Genomic DNA, 20,691 nt, shown 5'->3' with positions numbered 1-20,691 from the left:
TATGCAGCAGCACTTTCAGGGCCTTCAGTTTGCAGTGTTTTTCCCCAGGAAAAGCTGAGAAGTGGCTGTTCCTGAGAGTACACAACTTTCCTTAGGCCGCAGCGAGTCGATATCAGAGCTGAAATTGGAGCTGGGTTTTTTGAGAGTCCGTGTCAGTCTCACCCAGCTCCGTCTCTCTCATCAAGCACAGCAGGAAAAAAACTCGAATTTCAGGGCGGATTTAATAAAAGAGGCTGTCGTGTCGTTTATTCCGTAATTTTAGATGTAAGGAGATTGTTGTGTTTTTTTGTTCACTTCCTGCATCCTTTGTTAGCCCACGCCTGCAACTCAGTATTGACTGTTCCCTGGGAAGCTTGTCTTTATAATTATGACCTAATGGTTGATTGTATTGATTTGGCAACAGGCAGAATGGTTTTCCTTTCAAGTTTTCCCCGAAGTAATCGCGCCGCAGAGATGAGAAAAACCAAGGACAAATCTTGGGGGGCCTCTCCTCATGGAAGTTTTCCACCAGGTTTTGTTCTTCAGGCTGAGAGTGCTCCGTGCTCCCTGTGGCAAAGAGCTGGCAAAACTGAGAGGAGAGACCAAAATGAAATATTTGGCTGAATGCTGCCCAAACCTCCTGCTTTTCGCTCCCTGAAAGGAGAAGCTCGAAGCGAAGAGACGCTCGTGAGCGTTTATCCTGAATTACTGCACGGAAATCACTCCTTGGATCGCTCCTCCCTCGTAGTGGGGAGGCCCTGGCAGAGTTTTCCCACAGAAACTGTGGCTGCCTCATCCCTAAAAGAGTTCCAGGCCAGGTTGGATGAGACTCAGAGCCAGCTGGGGTGGTGGAAGGTGTCACTACTCATTGCAGGGGGTGGGGACAGGATGGCCTTTAAGGTCCCTTCCACCCCAAACCGCTCGGTGATTGTGTGGTTCTGTGAAATCCCCAAATGATTCCTGAGAAAAGCATTTGGTTCTTTCAGAAACGCCAGGGCTCCAAGCATCTCCAATTTTCTCTCTTTGTGCTGAGCATCGCTTTGTTCCGAGCTCTCCTCTTGCATCGCCGGCCGAAAACTGGTTTGGAAAATCATCCCTGTCGGGGTTATTATCCCTCAGAAATGGGATTTTATCCCTCAGAAATGGGATTTCTCCCAGTTCAGCGTGGGTTTGGTAGCCTGGCAGGGCTGGTCATTACCTTTAAAAAGAAATCAGTTTAGCGGTGCTTTGGACAGGGTCTGGGTGCTGGGCTTGGCGATGCTGGTTGGAATTAAACGTCTTTTCCAAGCTTAATAAATTCCTAATTCTGTGATTGTGGATGGGGGATGAGCTGCAGGTTGGCACAGGGAACCTCACCCTCACCTGTAGCAGGCCCAGATCTTCACAGGCCTCTCAAACTTCAATCCTCTGAACCATTCCTTCCCTTTTTCGTAGCTTTGTCACATCTTTCAGGATGACTTTCGTGCCTTCTTTTCCTCGGGTGTCATCACCAGGTGCCGTTAGTGGGAATTAAAGGAGACGGGAAATCCGTGGGACAGGAGCTTTGGGACGGTTTCATCCATCACCTCTTCATCCCAGCTGCAGAAAACCCGAGCTGGGATGATCGGTGGTGTGCTGGATTCCCCATATCTGAGATGAATCCTCGGCTTTCTTTTACCGACATTCACGCGTTGATCCGAGATTGAAGCTCGCGGTGAAGCAAAGCGTGATCCCTCCTCACCTGATAAATCAAACATGGCACATTTTACATTTCATTGTGCGTTTTCCTCTTCCAGACACATTGCAAAATGCGTTTTGCTGATGCGTCGGGCCTCGGTTTTATTTATCAGGACAAGATTTTGTTTTCCTTCAGCTGCTGAAACCCCAAAGCGCCTCCTTCTTTACGTAGATTGAGCACAGAGAGGTTCTTGTTCCCATCGTGTGGCAGATGAATTCCTGCCCTCTGGCTACAAGAAACGCTTTCAACAACACATTCGGCTCGTGGCTTTTCTCTGAAGCATTTGACAAATCTCTGTCACTTTGCCTGGGCTTCTAAAAACCCTTCACCGGATTGTGGCAATGAGAGTGGAGGTTTTGTGTGCAGAAATTACTGAAAGATGCTAAGAGATGGATTAAATGATTAATTAACACAACAGCCATCGTTAGCGGTGTCCCTGGGCTGGAACAGGTTGTTTTGACCTGGTGTGAGAGGGCAGGAGAAAATCAGTGTATATGTATATATAAATATATATAAAATATTGTTTATAAAAGAGATTTTCCTGTTTTTACCACAAAACCACCATCTCCAAGTTGGTTGATGCCGCTCAGGAGTAAGATTTTAAAGTTTTAGTTGATAACTGTGAGAAGCACAGCCCTGGTGCTTGGTGTTAGTTAAAAAACCAGCTCAGTGTGAGAAATTACAGCGATGGGAGTAGAGAGGAAAGTGGGAAATGGTGTCGTGGAGCCGCCTCGTTCACAGCTTGAACTTTGCTCATTTCTTCCCTTTAAAAATCAGGGAGGGGGAAAATGATGCTGTGGAAGCAGGGAAAAGATGTTTGAGAGAGATATAACAGAGATTTATGAGGTCCTGGGTGGCACAGAGAAGAGAAAAGGAGGATAAATGTTGGTTTTTCTCTGACACAACAAGAACTGGCGGTATCTGGTGAAATGGGAATTAAATCCAAAGGAATAATTTCCTTTTGCAGGCCGTGGTTGGGCTGAGAGGGACCAAACACTGAGCTGCCTGATCCTGGGAACACCACAACCACTAAAAACATCAGGGAGTCCAATTCCAGACTCAGGTCTCCCTGAATTTCAGTGCCAGGAGTCTGGGACCTGGCGTTGCTGCTTTTCTGCCAGGAGAAACGTGAAGTCGTAATTTCCAAGCTGTAATTTGGCTCTGTTCACTGGGAAAAGCAGAGAGCTCACATAAGGGAGGAGGAGATAAGCACTGCTTTGCCTAAATTAGCCTTGTTTGGGGTTTTTTTTTTCCCCTCTAAACATTTATTTTTTTATGACAGTGGGTAAAAAAAAAAAGAGGTTTCAACTCAGCTCCCGTTCCAGCCACGCATTTTCCTTGTTGGAAATATTTCACTCCAGCATATGTTAATTCATCCTGGTGTTTGCAGTTACAGCTGGCTAATAATTTGTTGCTGGGAAAGAAAAGGAAAAAAAAAAAGTTCTCTGAATCGTTGTTGCCGTGAACTTGATGGATGAAAACACCGCAGGCTCGAAAAACCCAGCAGTGTGAGAAGGTCTTGTCAGGGTTTTTCTGTTCAGTGTCTTTTTTTTTTTTTTATTATTTTTTAATTATTTATTTTGCTTCCTGAGCTAAGACAGAGCTTTCAGGACCTGCTTGGATGTCTCTGAGAGCAGGCAGTGATTACGGCTTTTGGGATAATTACGCATTTATCAGCCCAGCGTGGCAGGAGCGGCTCCGGCCTCGTTGGCAGGAGTGGCAGGATCCTTCCAGACCTTGCCCAGAGGTCCTGGATGGAAGCTGTGAGGGAAATAAAAATAAAACATAAAAATTTCCTCTCTGGCAGCTGCCATTCCTGCTCCTCGTTACAGCCAGGCGGTTAATTAGTCCATGCAAACAATCCTGCCTGGATTAGGCCTGAAGAGGCTCTTAACTGAGCCACTTGTGCTCGTGCTGGGCCTTCTTTTCAGATTATTTTTAGGTGGTAGAGCCATTCCTTGGGGTTAAAACATAGTAAAAATATTGAGAAAGAGGAGAAAATGGGGTGTTTAGGGGTTTTTACCTCAGAATGAAGCGTCTCATAACTGAGCCACTTTTGCTGGGCCGTTGTTTCAGATGATTTTTGGGTGGTAGAGCCATTCCTTGGGATTAAAATGTGGTAAAAACATTGAGAAAGAGAAGAAAACAGGGGTGTTTTGGGGTTTTTACCTCAGAATGATTAGGCCTGGAGCATCTCATAACTGAACCACTTGTGCTGGGCCTTTTTATCAGAGGGTTTTTAGGTGGTAGAGCCATTTCTTTGGTGTTAAAACATGGTAAAAATATTGAGAAAGAGGTGAAAATATAGTTTAGGGGCTTTAGAAGAGAAGCAAACGTGTTTTAGGGTTTTTACTTCATAATGGATTGGCCTGAAGTGTCTTTGAACTGAACCACTTGTGCTCGTGCTGAGCCTTTTTATCAGAATATTTTTGGGTGGTAGAGCCATTCCTTGGGGTTAAAACGTGGTAAAAATATTGAGAAAGAGGAGAAAATGGGGGAGTTTTGGGGTTTTTACCTCAGAATGATTAGGTCTGAAGCATCTCATAACTGAGCCACTTGTGCTGGGCCTTTGTTTCAGAGGGTTTTTGGGTGGTAGAGCCATTCCTTGGGGTTAAAACATGATAAAAATATTGAGAACGAGGAGAAAATATATTTTAGCGGTTTTGGAAGAGAAGCAAATGTGTTTTCAGTGTGTTTTAGGGTTTTTACCTCATAATGGATTTGGCCTGAAGTATCTTTGAGCTGAGCTGCTTTGTGCTCATACTGGGCCTTTTTTTTCGTAAGATTTTTGGGTGATAGAGCCATTTGTTTGGGGTTAAAATGTGGTAAAAATTCTGAGAAAGAGAAGAAAACAGGGGTGTTTTGGGGTTTTTACCTCAGAATGGATTAGGCCTGAAGTATCTTTGAGCTGAGCTGCTTGTGCTCTTGCTGGGCCTTTGTTTCAGATGATTTTTGGGTGGTAGAGCCATTTCTTTGGGGTTAAAACATGGTAAAAATATTGAGAAATATAAGCAAATATGTTTTAACGGTTTTAGAAGAGAAGCAAATGTGTTTTCAGTGTGTTTTAGGGTTTTTCCTCATAATGGATTTTGCCTGCAGTATCTTTGGGCTGAGCTGCTTTGTGCTCATGCTAGGCCTTTTTTTCGTAAGATTTTTGGGTGGTAGAGCCATTCCTTGGTGTTAAAACATGGTAAAAATGTTGATAAATATAACCAAATATGTTTTAAGGGTTTTAGAAGAGAAGCAAACGTGTTTTTGGTGTGTTTTAGGGTTTTTACCTCATAATGGTTTAGGCCTGGAGCATCTCATAACTGAACCACTTGTGCTGGGCCTTTTTATCAGAGGGTTTTTAGGTGGTAGAGCCATTTCTTTGGTGTTAAAACATGGTAAAAATATTGAGAAAGGGGTGAAAATATAGTTTAGGGGCTTTAGAAGAGAAGCAAACGTGTTTTAGGGTTTTTACTTCATAATGGATTGGCCTGAAGTGTCTTTGAACTGAACCACTTGTGCTCGTGCTGAGCCTTTTTATCAGAATATTTTTAGGTGGTAGAGCCATTCCTTGGGGTTAAAACATGGTAAAAATATTGAGAAAGAGGAGAAAATGGGGGAGTTTTGGGGTTTTTACCTCAGAATGATTAGGTCTGAAGCATCTTATAACTGAGCCACTTGTGCTGGGCCTTTTTTTCAGATGATTTTTGGGTAGTAGAGCCATTCCTTGGTGTTAAAACATGGTAAAAATATTGAGAAATATAAGCAAATAAGATTTAAGGGCTTTAGAAGAGAAGCAAACGTGTTTTCAGTGTGTTTTCGGGTTTTTCCTCATAATGGATTTGGCCTGAAGTATCTTTGAACTGAAGCACTTGTGCTTGGGAGGGATTTTGGGTGGCAGAGCCATTCCTTGGGGTTAAAATGTGGTAAAAATATTGAGAAAGAGAAGAAAACAGAGGTATTTTAGGGCTTTTACCTCAGAATGGATTTGGCCTGCAGTATCTTTGAGCTGAGCTGCTTTGTGCTCGTGCTGGGCCTTTTTTTCAGATGATTTTTGGGTGGTAGAGCCATTCCTTGGGGTTAAAACATGTTAAAAATATTGAGAAAGAGAAGCAAATATATTTTAGGGGTTTTAGAAGAGAAGCAAATGTGTTTTAGATGTGTTTTAGTGTTTTTACCTCATAATGGATTTGGCCTGAAGTATCTGTGAACTGAAGCACTTGTGCTCGTGCTGGGCCTTTTCTTCTTGGGAGGGTTTTTGGGTGGCAGAGCCATTCCTTGGGGTTAAAATGTGGTAAAAACATTGAGAAAGAGCAGAAAACAGGGGTGTTTTAGGGTTTTTACCTCAGAATGGATTAGGCCTGAAGTATCTTGGAGCTGAGCTGCTTTGTGCTTGTACTGGGCCTTTGTTTCAGATTGTTTTTGGGTGGCAGATCCATTCCTTGAAGTTAAAACGTGGTAAAAATATTGAGAAAGAGGAGAAAACAGGGGTATTTTAGGGTTTTTACCTCATAATGGTTTAGGCCTGAAGTATCTTTGAGCTGAGGTGCTTGTGCTTGGGCTGGGCCTTTCCTTTTGGGAGTGATTTCAGGTGGCAGGACCATTCCTTAGGGTTAAAATGCGGTAAAAACATGGAGAAAGAGGAGAAAATGGGTGTGGTTTAGGATTTTTACCTCAGAAAGGATCCCATTGTGGATTTTGAACCAAGTGACACAGGAAGAGGAATCAGAATTATCTCTTGATGGCATCTCACGGAGAAAAAAGTTGTTCTCCCTTATCTTTTAGCAGGCCTAGATACTGTTGCCTTATCAAAATTGGGAAATGGTGTTTCAGTCAATAAATGGGTGTATTTTTAGTGAACTTTTTCAGGATTTGAAAGCTTGAACCTTGGGAAGCTGATGCTGCTAAGAAACCAAACCGCTGCGTCGTAATCCCGGTGCTGGTGATAAAGCAAGCACTGAAACGTTGTAATAAAAATGTTGTAATAAAAAGGGAGCAGCATAAAGTCAAATAATTGGCATTTGAGCTTTCAGAAATGGCAGCTCTGGGCAATCATCAAACCTGCAGCTTTTGAGACATGTCAGCTGAGTAAGATGCCACCTGCTTTGTCAGAATATTCCCTGATTCTGGGGTTATTCACAGGAAATTGTGGATGCTGAATGAATTCTTGCTGGCTGTGTTGCACAGACTGCCCTGTGATAAAGCAGAGTTGTTCAAGATCGAGATCAAGGATGTAATTTAAGCACACGAGATCCTCGTGGGTTTTAGTGACACGTTTTACCCTTCAGAAACCCGTGGGGTCATTTTTGGGTTTAATTCTGCAATTACAGATGTCACTGTGCTGCTGCTGCTGCTCAGAGGCTCCAGGAGGGGTTTATTTGTGACATGTTAAATCTCTTTGTGGTGCTGGATGTTCCCAATCTTTGCTTTTCCCCAAGTTAAGACCGGGAGCTTTCCTGGCCCAGGACTCCTTCGGTCGCTGATTTAAATTCTTGTTTTTTCTCACCCAACCCTCCAAGCATTCCAATCTTTTCACAAGACTCTGAGGGTCTTTTCTAAGGACACTTCTGTCCTCCAAGAAGGACATGGAGGGGCTGAAGCATGTCCAGAGAAGGGTTTGGAGCACCAGGAGCATCTGACGGAGATGGGAAAGGGGCTCAGCCTGGAGAAGAGGAGGCTCCTGAGGGAATTTTCCTCTCTGGAATTCCCTGACAGGAGGGGACTGGGTTTTTCCCAGGGAACAGGGCCAGGACGAGAAGAGATGGCCTCAAGCTGCACCAGAGGAGGTTCAGGTTGGATATTGGGAACAATTCCTGCCTGGAAAGGGCTGTCCAGCCCTGGCACAGCTGCCCAGGGAGTGATGGAATCCCTGGAGGGATTTAAAATCCCTGTGGATGTGGCATTTGGGGACAGGGGTCAGTGGTGGGGGATGGTTGGACTCGATGATCCCGGAGGTCTTTTCAAACTGAAATAATTCTGTGACTCTAAGCTCACAAACGTTTGCTGGTTTGTTTTTATCCGGGGTTTTTCTGGGATAGGCCAAGGGCGGATGAGCAGCGGGGCCTTCCCCTGCCCGGCTGTGAGCGCTCACCGTGCTGGATTTGGGCTTGGAGCACCGCTTTTTATGGGAATTGGAACCCAATCCATTACCAACAACAGTAACAGGAACATTCCTTCCAACAATTCCCATCATTTATTCCATCTTTCCCTTCAGGAATCATAAAATGATGGAACGGTTTGGGGGGGAAGGGGCCTTAAAGCCCACCCCATTCCACCCCGGACAACTTCCACGGGACCAGGTGGAAGCCCAGCCTGGCCTTGGGCACTTCCAGGGATGGAGTAGTGCTGGAATATCCTGCAGACAATTTTTCTGGGGTGGATGAGTTGGTTTAGATCCTTCTTTCCCTAAACATTTTCTGGTGATCGCTTCGCTTCACCCATTGAGCCTCTTCTTCTTGCAGCATCTGCTGCTTCCTGCACCTCTTCATGCTCTCTTTGGGGTTTTTTTTTGGCCTTTTTCTGTTCTCTGCTTCTCCAAAACGAGCAAACCAAAGAAGAGTTTTACAGGAGTGAGGATTCTCGGAGCGAGGATGTCACTCCACCCGCTTTGAGTCGGAGTTCTCCGCGCTCCTCCTGGCTCTCAGCCATCCCCATCCCGGCTGGGGATTTGGGAGGTTGGCTGTAAATAATTGAGTCTTTGATCTTGGGGTCTCTCAGCTGACGAGGCTTTTGTCTGGAGAGCAGAGTTTAATGGAGAGGCTTTGTCACCAGAGCTGTTCTTCCTCTGAGGGAGAAAGCGCTCCAGACCCCGCGTCTGCTGGAGGAGTAGCTGCCTTTTAGATGTGGAAAAATGAGTTTATTTAAGAGGCAGGCTTCTGATCCGAAGGTCTGCTTAGCGCGGCGGCGGTTTCTCCGCGAATTCACTCAAAAGGTTCGCCGGAGATTAAAATTAATTATCTCACCTTTATTTCTCCCTGTTTCAGACAGCTCTGTAATCACTGACTTCACGAAAGCTGTCTGCACAGATCTTCTGTGGATCTTCATTTGCATGACTTAGCAGCTGCCTCATTTGCATAATGAACCTCTGTGGTCAGCCTATTATTAAAATTGCCCCTCTCTCATCTCCTGCTGTTCTCTTGTCTTGATTCCCGATTATTCCTGGATGATGATGCGGGGGATCCTCAGCAGTGCCGTGTCACAAATGCCAAATAATTCTGTGTTCCAGGGGAGGAAAAATATTCCAAGGGGTTTGTTGGTAAAATTCAGGAATGAAGGGAAGATTTGTCTCCTGTGGAGCCAGGCTGGGAGAGCTGGGAATGTTCACATGGAGAAGGATCCAGGGAATCCTTGTAGCCTCTTCTCGAGCCTCAAGGAGCTCCAGGAGAGCTGGAACTTGGGCAAAGGGCTGGAGAGACAGGAGCCAGGGAATGGCTTCCCACTGGGATCTTGGAGAGGAATTTCGTGCTGGGAGGGCGGGGAGGGGCTGGGATGGAATTCCCAGGGAAGCTGTGGCTGCCCCTGGATCCCTGGAAGTGTCCCAGGAAAGGTTGGAGCAGCCTGGGATTATGGGAGGTGTCAGGGTTGGAATGGGATGGGATTGACGGTCCCTTCCCACCCAAACCAGTCTGGAATTCCAGGATTCCATGGCAGGGGAAGCCACCAGAGAAGATGGAAGCCCAGGCTGCAGGAATTGCTTTTCCAGGAAGTTGGATCCGACAGTTTGGGATCGCAGGAAAATTCCGTGCCCACGGAAGGGGCTGGAGCGGGAGGACCCTTCAGGTCCCTGAAGGAGGGGAGGGGGAAGAATTCCCACCCCAAATCCTTCCCTTCCTGACCTTTTCCCAGCACAGGGATGAAGCACCCGAGGGAAAAGTGGGATTTGCAGAGGGGAAAAGCCCCTCTCCAAATTTCAGCAAAAATCCCAACATTGCCTGGAAAGGAGAACTTGGGAAGGAATTCCTGGCTGGGCCGAAATTCCCAGAGAATCCCTGAATCCCTGCGAATGTCCCAGGAAAGGCTGGAGCACCCTGGGGTGGTGGGAGGTTGGGATGGGATTGAATGTCCATGAATCCCACCCAAACCATCCCAGGATTCCACGATTCCATGGAATTCACGGGTGGAGCTCTCAGCTCTCCGTGTTTCCTCTATCCAGTTGGTGAAGTTCCATCAGGAATTCTTCATCACCTGTTGTGTGTGGTCATCCTGAAGTCCCTCCCTTCAGAGCTGCCCATTTCCACTTCCCAGATTTTCCTGCTTGGAAAGAGGCAATTCCCTCTTCCTGTAACCTCGACATTCCTGCAGGATCTGCAGCTGGAGCTGCGTTGTTTTCAAAGATCTGGCGCTGGCAAATCCATCGCGTCCGTGGCCAGCATAAATCCTCCCCATTCCCATTCCTGAGCTCACAGGGATGGTCAGAAATGCGGAATATCCCTAAAATTCTGCAGGAGATTTGACCCAGAGCTGGTGTTTGACATCCAGAAAGAGCCCAGGACAATGTTTGACCCTTTCCATGGATTTCCAAAGCGGAAAATCGCTGTGGTTGACCCCGACGGTTTCTGACGGGATTCTGCTGGTTCTGCCTCCGGGCTGGTGTTTAAAGCCGTGTTCAAAATCATCAAAATCCTCATTTCTCAGGGCTGGCAGCAGCCACCCATCCCAGCAGCTCAGGGACAAACCCCCATTCCTGCTCTTCTGCCCCAGGATGGAAAAACGTCCGGCAGCTTTTCTAGGAACGGGGCAGGATTCTATTCTGAGCAGCACCGAAATCTCTGGAAGAGAATATTCCGGGCTGAAGTCACAGAATCATGAGCTTTCCGTATGATTCAGCCGCCAAATTACCCCTGACTGCATAAATAGTGGGAAATTGGATGGGAATAGGCAAATCATGTCCCAGCTGGAGCCGGGCGGCTTTTTTTGGTAGCAGGAGGCCGCAAAAAGCTGGAGGGGAGCTGAGAATAGGGGTGGGGATGATGCAAGAGCTCCAAATATCCCAGAGCAGGGATACGGGATGGGAACGGGATGAGCTTTGAGGGCCCTTCCAACCCGAAGCATCCGGGGATTTTGGGGATGGTTAACGGGCAGGAGACAGAGCTCCTCGGGTCAACCTGAAATTCAGGAGATTCCTGGAGGGAATTTTGCTGGATTCTTGGCTCATCCAGAGAGGCGGAGAGGGACGAGGCGGGGAATGGCTTCCCGCTGGGAAAGGGGAGATTTGGGTGGGATATTGGGAAGGAATTCCTCCCTGGAATGGAATTCTCAGGGAATTTTTGGCTGCCGCATCCCTGGAAGCGTCCAAGGCCAGGCTGGAGCCACCTGGGATAGCGGAAGGGGACTGAAATGACCTTTGAGGTCCTTTCCAACCCAAACCACTCCGGGAATTTTGGGATCCAGAAGCTTTTCCCACCGGGGAAGTTGTTATTCCTAAGCTCACATCAGTTTTCCTGGGTTTTTTTGGATTTTTTTCCCTCCTGCTGACTGGAAAACACCAGTCTTGAATCTGACCCTGCTTTAAGCTAAGAAATCCTCACAATTTGGTTAAAAACCCCCTTAAATCCCTGCCTGTCCTGTTGTAAATCCACATTTAGGAGATGCCCCTCATCCGCTGTTTCCTGCCTTTCCGAGCTCTGTTTTACCGCTCACCCCCGGCGCTGGAAAACGTGGAAATTAAATATAAAACAGCATCAAATAGATTTTTATTTTATTTAATTTTTTTTTTTTTTAATAAAATATCAAATGTAATTTAGCTGTATAATGCAGCTTTGTGCTGGGTAATAATACCCAGCTCAGCTTTTATGGGCACTCTGCGATAATTCCCTGCAGAAAATGGCAGGGTTATGTAAATCCACTAAAGCTATTAATTTGTGTCCACTTCTGATATTTCTTGTGTTTTCTAAACCAATCAAACCCCTGCCTTTGGTCTATTGAATGAAATCCACTTTGCCTTTTGCCAACGGGAGAAAACCTTGAATATCTGAGCGAACCTTTTCCAGCGGAGAAAAGACACCCAAAAAAAATTAAAAAAAAAAAATCAAATTTCTCTTTCTTTCTTCTGCAAATTACAGCAATTTAATTATTTTTCTCTCCCCTCTGTATCCCTACCCTGATTTTAGATGTTAATAGGAGCGGGTACCTTTTGTCCCAAGTTATCCAAAGACTTTATTTTTATTTTTATATTTTATTTTTTTTCCTCCTCTTTTGCTCCAATTTCCCCTCTTAATTTTTGCAAATCACGTCTTCCAAAGTGGGTGTTTGGGAGTCTGCTGTTAATGAATCACACTTTGGCAGTGTTTTCCCTGACGTGATAAACAATTGGTGCTGCTGGGCTGTCAGATTAGTGAGCCACAAACTTGGAAATGTTTTCACGTAGTTTTTATTGAGGGTTTTTTTTTTTGTTGTTTGTTTTATTTTGTTTTTTTTAAATGTTTCTTTTGACAGCCCATCCCCCAAATATCTCAGTTTTTATATAGATTAGAACAGTTTGAAGGGAGTTAATATTTTTTTAATGAGTCTGAGCCCACTTTGGGGAATTTTGTTTTTGCTGGGATTTTTTTTGGAGGTTTGAAGGATTTTGATTTGATTTTTTTTTTTTTTTTTTTGGTGGGGGTTGGAAATTTTGTTCCATGCTGCTCTGAGAGCTTTTATTTCCCATTTGGAAATTTCCAGCAATGGGATGATGAATCTTTACAGACTCCTAATAAAGAGCTGAACTTAGTCATCCCTTCGATTTGGGCGTGCAGGTATGGGAATAACATCCCTCTCTTCCTCAAGGTGTCCCCTTTTCCAGCAGCATTTCCCAAAAATCATCATTTGGGGCCATTAAAGAGCCTGATTTCCCCTGAAATATCCTGGTTTGTGACAAAAACACCTCAAAGTTGAGGAAAAAAACACTGCAGGGAATCGATTCCATTGTGGAAAGGAATTTTCTCCTGGCTGGTGATGGTGGGGATCGATGCTTTCCTTTTGTGAGCTTCCCTTTGGGTTCTTTTTTTACTTTTTCCCATTTTTCCCCCTTTTTTGATCCCATTTTTGATCAGGAGTGGGTTTTTTTACCATTTGGAGTAATTAGTCTTCGTTAGACCATCAGGGATATAAATGAGAAACAAAATGAGGAAAAAGTCAAGAATTTTGGTTTTGTCCTTTGGCGAGGTTGGGAACTGCGCGCTCCCAAAGGGATTTTCCAGGATTTTCCGGGATTTTCCATGGATATCCTCGTGAACCCTCCTCAGGCCACTTCCACAACCCAAAACAACCCCCAGACCACATTAATTACACCCCCAGTTAATGACCACACCCCCCAGTTAATGACCACTCGTATCAACGCGCGCCTCAGCGCATCATTCCGCCAAAACCCCCGAATCCCGGAATTTTAACCTTCAATCCTCCAAACCCCTCACCTGGGAGACACCAGGAGCTCCCCCAGCTTTATCCCAAACCCCAAAACGGGAGGATTTTAACGGGGGGTGGGGTTTTTCCCGACGGTCGACCTCTCTCTAGTCGAGTTGGATGTTTGTAGTTTATTTCAGGGCGCCGTGGGTGAGGGAGAGCCCTGAAATAAAATCCACTGAGAGCCAGCAGATGAAGCTCAGAGCAGGCTCAGAGGGAACAAAAAGGGGTAGAACATGAACACGTGAGTTCAGGACTGAAGATTGCTGAGAAAGAGAGCAACAGAAGTGAGAGAGCCAGGAAAAGGGAGCCGGAAAAAGAGGAAAAAGAGGAGCCAGCTCTCCTTTACAATTGTTTATATAATCTATACATTGAATGTTCTATTCCTTCACTAACCAATCTTTATATATATATATATATATAATACAGTAACATTTGTGTGTGACCTATAGAAATCACCGCTTTTGCATTATTTTATATCTCAGGGTACTTCAGACCTTTCCTTATAAAGTTGGAGAGAGGGGTCCCAGCTTCCTTTTATTGGAGGAAGAATTTGTTCTGGTTTCTCTGAATTATTCAAACCGTGCTTTCATTTGTATTTCCTCCTTATCCTCTCTGGCTAAACAGAGTCATAATTATAATTCCTTTCTGATTCTGCCTTTCCAACGCGCAGGTACTCGGAGCGGAGCCTGACCAAGTGCGTGGGGATGACGATCGAGACGCGGCCGGATTACTGCCTGCGGCAGCACCTCAGCTCCATGCTCTCCTACGGCTGCACCCGCCTGGAGATCGGCGTCCAGAGCGTCTACGAGGACGTGGCCAGGGACACCAACAGGTCAGGGGAGCGCCATTCCAGGGAATCCCGCCTCCAGTCCCGCTGCCCGGCCGTGCCGCGCCCTGCCGCGGAGAGCTGAGAGCTCCACCCGTGAATTCCGTGGAATCGTGGAGTCCTGGGATGGTTTGGGTGGGATTCACGGACATTCAATCCCATCCCAACCTCCCACCACCCCAGGGTGCTCCAGCCTTTCCTGGGACGTTCACAGGGATCCAGGGATTCTCTGGGAATTCCGGCCCAGCCAGGAATTCCTTCCCAAGTTCCCCTTTCCAGGCGATGTTGGGATTTTTGCTGAAATTTGGAGAGGGGCTTTTTCCCCTCTGCAAATCCCATTTTTCCCTTGGGTGCTTCATCCCTGTGCTGGGAAAAGGTCAGGAAGGGAAGGATTTGAGGTGGGAATTCCTCCCCCTCCCCTCCTCTACGGATCTTAAGGGTCCTCCCGTTCCAGCCCCTTCCGTGGGCACGGAATTTTCCTGCGATCCCAAACTGTCGGATCCAACTTCCTGGAAAAATCTTCCCTTGCCATGGAATCCTGGAATTCCAGACCGGTTTGGGTGGGAAGGGACCGTCAATCCCATCCCATTCCAACCCTGACACCTCCCATAATCCCAGGCTGCTCCAACCTTTCCTGGGACACTTCCAGGGATCCAGGGGCAGCCGCAGCTTCCCTGGGAATTCCATCCCAGCCCCTCCCTGCCCTCCCAGCCCGGAATTCCTCTCCAAGATCCCAGTGGGAAGCCATTCCCTGGCTCCTGTCCCTCCAGCCCTTTCCCAAGTCCCTCTCCAGCTCTCCTTTCCCTCTGGAAAAGGCTCCAAGGATTCCCTGGATCCTTCCCTCTTCCAGCTGGACACTCCCAGCTCTCCCAGCCTGGGATTGGATGCATTCCCATCCCAGCTCCTCTCCGGGAAGGAATTTTGGGATCCAGGGGCTTCACCAGGAATTGGAGACTCCGGGAAGGGTCTCCCTTCCCTTTTCCATCCCCCAAATTCCATAAAAATCCCTCAGGATGGATCCTGAGAGATCTGGATCCCAGAATCCCGGAATGGTTTGGGTGGGATTCACAGACCCTCCATCCCATCCTCAGGGACACTTCCCACGATCCCAGGGTGATCCAGACCCACCCTCGGACATCCCCGGGGCTCCAGGGATTCTCTTGGGCCCTTCCATGGAGAAAATTTTGTGGGAATTCTGTGGGTTCCTCAGCAGGAGGAAATGGAATTGGGATCTTTCAGCTGGGACTCGGATCCTTTCACTTGTGTCCTACATTTGGGTTTTTAACTTGGTTTTTTTCCTGTATTGTCCATCTCTCTTTTTAATGTATCTGTTCTTTCCCTTTTTCACTGATTTTTTTGTTTTTAAATGTATTTATTCTTTCCCTGAGTTTCACACTTTTTTTTTTAATGTATCCATTCTTTTCCTGTATTATCCACTTTTTTTTTTGGTTTTTTTTAATATATTTATTCTCATTTTTTTTTAGTATATTCATTCTCTCCCTGTGTGTTGAGCACCTCTTTTCCTCCTGACACCACCAATAAATTCAATTTTGGGAGGTTCCTGGCCCAAATAAATCACAATTTACAACACTCTATCATTTTTTGGGGCGTTTTCCACCTTTTTCCCTGCTCTTTTTTGGGACAGGAGAGGTGACACCGGCCGGGTTGAGATTCCCAAAAGTCATTCCAAGCTCACAGAATCCTTAGGGATTGGAAAAACACATTTCCAGGAGGAAATGCGATTCCTTCCTTCTCGTTTCGGCCCAAAGACCTGTTGTACTCTGCAGGAAAATTTGGGATATTTTCTTCACTTGCCCCCCAAACAAACCAATCCCTATTTATTTATTTCTTTCAAGCCTGAAAATTCGGAGATTTTTTTTATTTTTAAAATTTTTAAAATGTTTCCAAAAGCACATTTTGGTTAATTCCCACCTCAGGGGCACCGAAGTGAAGCCAAAAACTTTGGGCATTTTCTTCTCAGAGCTTCCAAGGAGGAATCCCAAAGGATTTGGGGTCTGGAGATCACAGCCACGCCCCCAAAACACAAGAAAATCCATTTATTTAGGGTTAAAACTCCCGTTTCGGGGTGGTTTCTGGATGCCAGAGCATTCCGGAGGGAAAGATCCAATCCAAATAATTCCAATTGTCATTTCAACAATCAATTCCTCATCGGCCCTTAAAACCCACTCCTTTTCCCCACCCGAAATTCAATTTTTAAAGGCTCCTTGCAGAATTCCTAAAAGGTTCCTCAACCTCTCCCGGTCTTTGGAGCATCCAAAGGAAAAAAAAATCCAAGGAAAAGGCAAAATTCAAGTTTTTTTCTCCGTGGAGACGACCTCATTTTGCTTTTCTCTGCGTCTGGCGGGGGGAGGAGACACATTTTGGGCTCGAAACTTTTTAATATTTCGCTGGTAGGGAAATGTCAAGATTACAACCAATTAGGGTAACTGTTTGTAAATGACTTTTTATTATGTTCCATAAGTCATTAGTGAGGGTTCTGAGCGCTTTCGGCGGCCGTGAGGCAGAAAAATATTCAGGAACGGAGCTAAGGCATCAAATAATCGAGTTATTGATGCGGCTCGGATCCCGCTCCTAATAGGAAAATAATTTTTATTTATGAAGCAAATCTCCCGTTTGCTCCCCCCGGGCTGCCCGAGGTCTTTGAGTGATGCTGTCCTTGAACAGGCTCGGAAAAACAGGGTTGAAACTCCTGGAAAAAATAAAAAAAAAATGGTAAAAGAATCGTAAATAAGGCTGGGTTTGAAGCTGCACGGAGGGGTTGGATCCTCTGGGAGAGAGGGAGGAAAAGATCCCCAAAAAAACCTGGAAAAACGGGAAGTAGCTTGGTTTGGTTTCCGTGAGGAATTGAGGGGAAATGAGCACAGGGATGCCCAAAGGGAGTTGGATTTTTTTTTGGATTATCCCGAGGGATTTGGAGGGAGGGGGAAAAAAAAAATCACCTGCAGAGGTCATCTGGGTGCCAGGAATTCCAGGAATTGGGAGGAAAACTGGGATGGAAGTGCCCAGGGAATGTCCAGGAATGTGGGAGAGAGCCAGGATTGTGTGGGAATTCCCGTGGTGGGAATCTCCAGCTTGGAGCCAGCCATGGAGGCGGAAGGGAGAAGGAATTTTCCGCAGAACTGTGGGAAATTCCGCGGTTTTTGGGTTCCCAATCCCCCCCCGGCTCGGTGTCGGTGTGGGAGAACACGGAATCCTCCTGGAATCCCAATCCAGCCCAGCTTTGGCACCTCCCAAAAGCCGGGGGAGTTCCTCCTGAAGGAATTTCTGGCTGATTTCCCTCGTTCCCATTCCCAGTTTATTCTGTCCTCGTGCCGTGACACCGACCCGCGCTTCCCACCTGGAAATTCCCGCTCCCAAACTCCGCCTCCGGAAAACCCGGAGCCTCGCAGCGGACAAACAACTCCCATGTTTAACAAACCCCCTTTTAGGCTCAGCTTTACCCCCAAACTCAACCTCCCAAAAAATAACGGATAATCCCCAAAAAAAACCATCTCTTCCCGCTTTTCCTGACCCCTTTTCCCTCTTTTCCCAGGGGTCACACGGTGAAGGCCGTGTGCGAGTCCTTCCACCTGGCCAAGGATGCCGGATTTAAGGTGGTGGCCCACATGATGCCAGACCTGCCCAACATGGGGCTGGAGAGGGACATGGACCAGTTTTATGTGAGTATTCCTTCCAAAAAAAATCCCTTAAAAAAAATAAATTCATCAATTCCCACTTTTTTTTTTTTTTCCCCACCCCCCTCCACGGAAAGCTTTTTTTGTCTCGCTTCCCAGATTCGTTTCCAAAGGACAAACAATTTTAAAACTCTTTTTTTTTTTTTAATTTTTTTTTTTTTTCCCTTAAGAGGGTGAAAAAAATAATAAAAAAAAAAAAAAGAGATTTGTTGAACTACTTCATCCAGAAAATTATATCCCTGTCTCATGCAAGCCTGAGTCACTCGGATCCCTGTGGAAAACAGCTCTTCCTGGTATTTACCGGGGCTCTGCTTTTTTCCCCAAGGTGGTTTTTCCCTCTCGGATTTAGAGCAGGACACAATTCCAAGTTAAAAAGATCCTTCCCTGGAAGGTAATTAATCCCAAAATTACGAAACGTTTCGGCTGTTCGGTTTGTCACTGATGTGGAAGGAAATATAAAATTATTCCTGGAGAAGACTGGAATGAGAGGAATAAAGAGAAAATGGTGAACAGTGCGAGGATTTCAGCAATTTGGTAGATTTTTCAGTCTGGTTTATTTATTTTTTTTTTTTTTTTTTCCTCCCTGAGTCAAAATTGGGTGGTTTTGGTTTTTTTTTAAAATAGTGCAGAAATTGGAGTCGTGATAGAGGAATCCCAGGGGGATTCCTGGGCTGGTGCTAAAAAACATCGGTGTAATGAAATATATTGATTAAAAATACAGGCAGAAAGCAAAAAGGCACATCTGGAAAAAAACTGGGAAAGGCAGCTGTAGAGGGAATCCTGAAACCTGGGAGAGGAACCTTGTTTGGGGGATTTTGTGCAGAATTCCTTGAGTTTTTCCTAAATTTCCTTGGTTCTTGGAAGAGTTGAGAGACTGGAAGTGAGGAGCACAAAACTCCCAAATTCCTGCTCCAGGTTCTGCTCCTGGATTATTATTTTTATTTATTTTATTTATTTTATTTTTTTTATTTTTATATATATTTATATATATATTTATTCTATTCTATTCTATTCTATTCTATTCTATTCTATTCTATTCTATTCTATTCTATTCTATTCTATTCTATTCTATTCTACTCTATTCATTTTATTATATTATTTTATTTTATTTTATTTTATTTTATTTTATTTTATTTTATTTTATTTTATTTTATTTTATTTTATTTTATTTTATTTTATTTTATTTTATTTTTTATTTATTTTATTTTTTTCATAATTTTTTGTTTATTTTTATTTTTTTCCCGTGCTCTGGGAATTGCGGATTTGTGTAAATTGTGGACGTGACACGGAATTTTCATGGAATTACTTCACAGCAAAACCTTGAATCCTTTCCCTCCACATCTCACAGAATTCATGGATTCTGTGGGAGTTCTGGGGGATTGGGCTGGAAAAATAGGAATAATGACAAAAAAAACCCGGAAAGAGCCAACCCCGGGCAGGTTCAACCCAAAATCCGAGATATTTCCAAGGTGGAAAACCGAGGAGTTTTTTGTAATTAATTAATTTAATAATAATTATCCTTTGCTGCTTATTGGCGATGAGAGGTTAAGGAAATTCCACTGCTGGAAATTCTCCTGATTGACTGGAGGAAATTTGGGAATCTTTTGGGAATTTCTGGGTTGTGAGGGGAAGGGTGGTGCCATCCTGGCTGTGACAGCTTTCCCAGAAATCGGAGAGGCGGGAGGCGGAGCTTTCGGAATTGGGGGACAGGGATGAGGCTGGAACTGGGAGAGGAGGGGTTAAAAAAAGTGGGGAGAAGAGGATGGAAAAGGAACAGAAAGAAAAGAAAAGAAACAGAAGGAAAAAGGGTCATTACCCCTTTCTCATCCTCATTTAAATGCTTTATAATTCATTTATTAATAAATTTTAAATATCCTTTATAATATCCTTTATAATAGTAAATATAATATAATATAATATAATATAATATAATATAATGATATAATACACTATAAATAACATAATACAATATATTATACAATATTATATAATACAATATTATATATTATATAATATTATATAACATAACATATCATAATATAACATAACGTTATAATATAATGTAATATAATATAATGTAATATAATGTAATATAATGTAATAGAATAGAATAGAATAGAATAGAATACTACATTATATTGTAATATAATGTAACAATAATATAAAACATATATTATATATTATATGTTAATATATTGTCTATAACAATATAATATACAATATATAGTATTTATTATAATAAATATATAATTTATTTAATAATATTTATTTAACAAATAATAATTTATAATATCCTTATAAAATAACAATGTTATCAAATATCTTTCTAAGTACCAGAGAATAAAATCCCAAACCCAAATGATTGGTTCATTTCCTGGTGAAGATAACAGAAATATCCAGGTGAATTCCTGGAATTCCATCATTCCCAAGGATTCAGCTGGAAGGTTCAGTAAAAATTCCAATTTTACATCCTCGTCTCGGGTCGATAAAACAACTTTTGTCCGTTTTGGGCTGTGGAAATCTCACTCCAGGCTGGAAAAATTCAAATATTTCATCTGGTGAGAATGAGAGAGGAACTGAGTGGAGAAATCCTCTGACACAATCCCAGAATGGTTTGGGTGGGATTTGTGGACCTTCAATCCCATCCCAGGGACATTTCCCGCCATTCCAGGTTGTTCCAACCTGTCCTTGGACACTCTCAGGGATCCAGGGATTCTCTGGGAATTCCAGCCCATCCCAGCCTGGAATTCCTTCCCAAGATTCCCTTTTCCCAGGGAATTCCCTCCATTCCCGGCTGTCCCATCCTGGGATTGGATCCAGCCCCATCCTGACTCCTTTCTAGGAAGGAATTTTGGGATCCGGGGGCTTCACTGGGAATTTGGGACTTCAGGAAGGGTCTCCCTTCCCTTTTCCATCCCTGAATTCCATAAAAATCTTCAGGATGAATTCTGAATGTCCTTGATCCCAGAATCCTGCAATGGTTTGTGTGGAAAGGGACCTTCAATCCCATCCCATTCCAACCCTGACACCTCCCACGATCCCAGGCTGCTCCAACTTTTCCCTGGACACTCCCAGGGATCCAGGGGCAGCCGCAGCTTCCC

General features: G+C 44.6%; 1 protein-coding gene across 3 annotated transcripts in view; it reads left to right on the top strand.

The window, feature by feature from the left end:
• Window positions 1-20,691, top strand: part of ELP3 (elongator acetyltransferase complex subunit 3) — a 133,545-nt gene that overhangs the window by 24,020 nt on the left and 88,834 nt on the right. For all 3 annotated transcript variants that reach the window (XM_058834602.1, XM_058834601.1, XM_058834600.1), the window contains exons 8-9: window positions 13,740-13,901; window positions 17,449-17,575. In XM_058834602.1, the coding sequence (XP_058690585.1) occupies window positions 13,740-13,901; window positions 17,449-17,575 (289 nt within the window). The remainder of the gene's footprint in view (window positions 1-13,739; window positions 13,902-17,448; window positions 17,576-20,691) is intronic.

This window comes from Poecile atricapillus, chromosome 3 (assembly GCF_030490865.1).
Source record: "Poecile atricapillus isolate bPoeAtr1 chromosome 3, bPoeAtr1.hap1, whole genome shotgun sequence".
Taxonomy (NCBI): domain Eukaryota; kingdom Metazoa; phylum Chordata; class Aves; order Passeriformes; family Paridae; genus Poecile; species Poecile atricapillus.
Note: the sequence above shows the minus strand (reverse complement) of the source record. Positions and strands in the feature narration are given on the sequence as shown.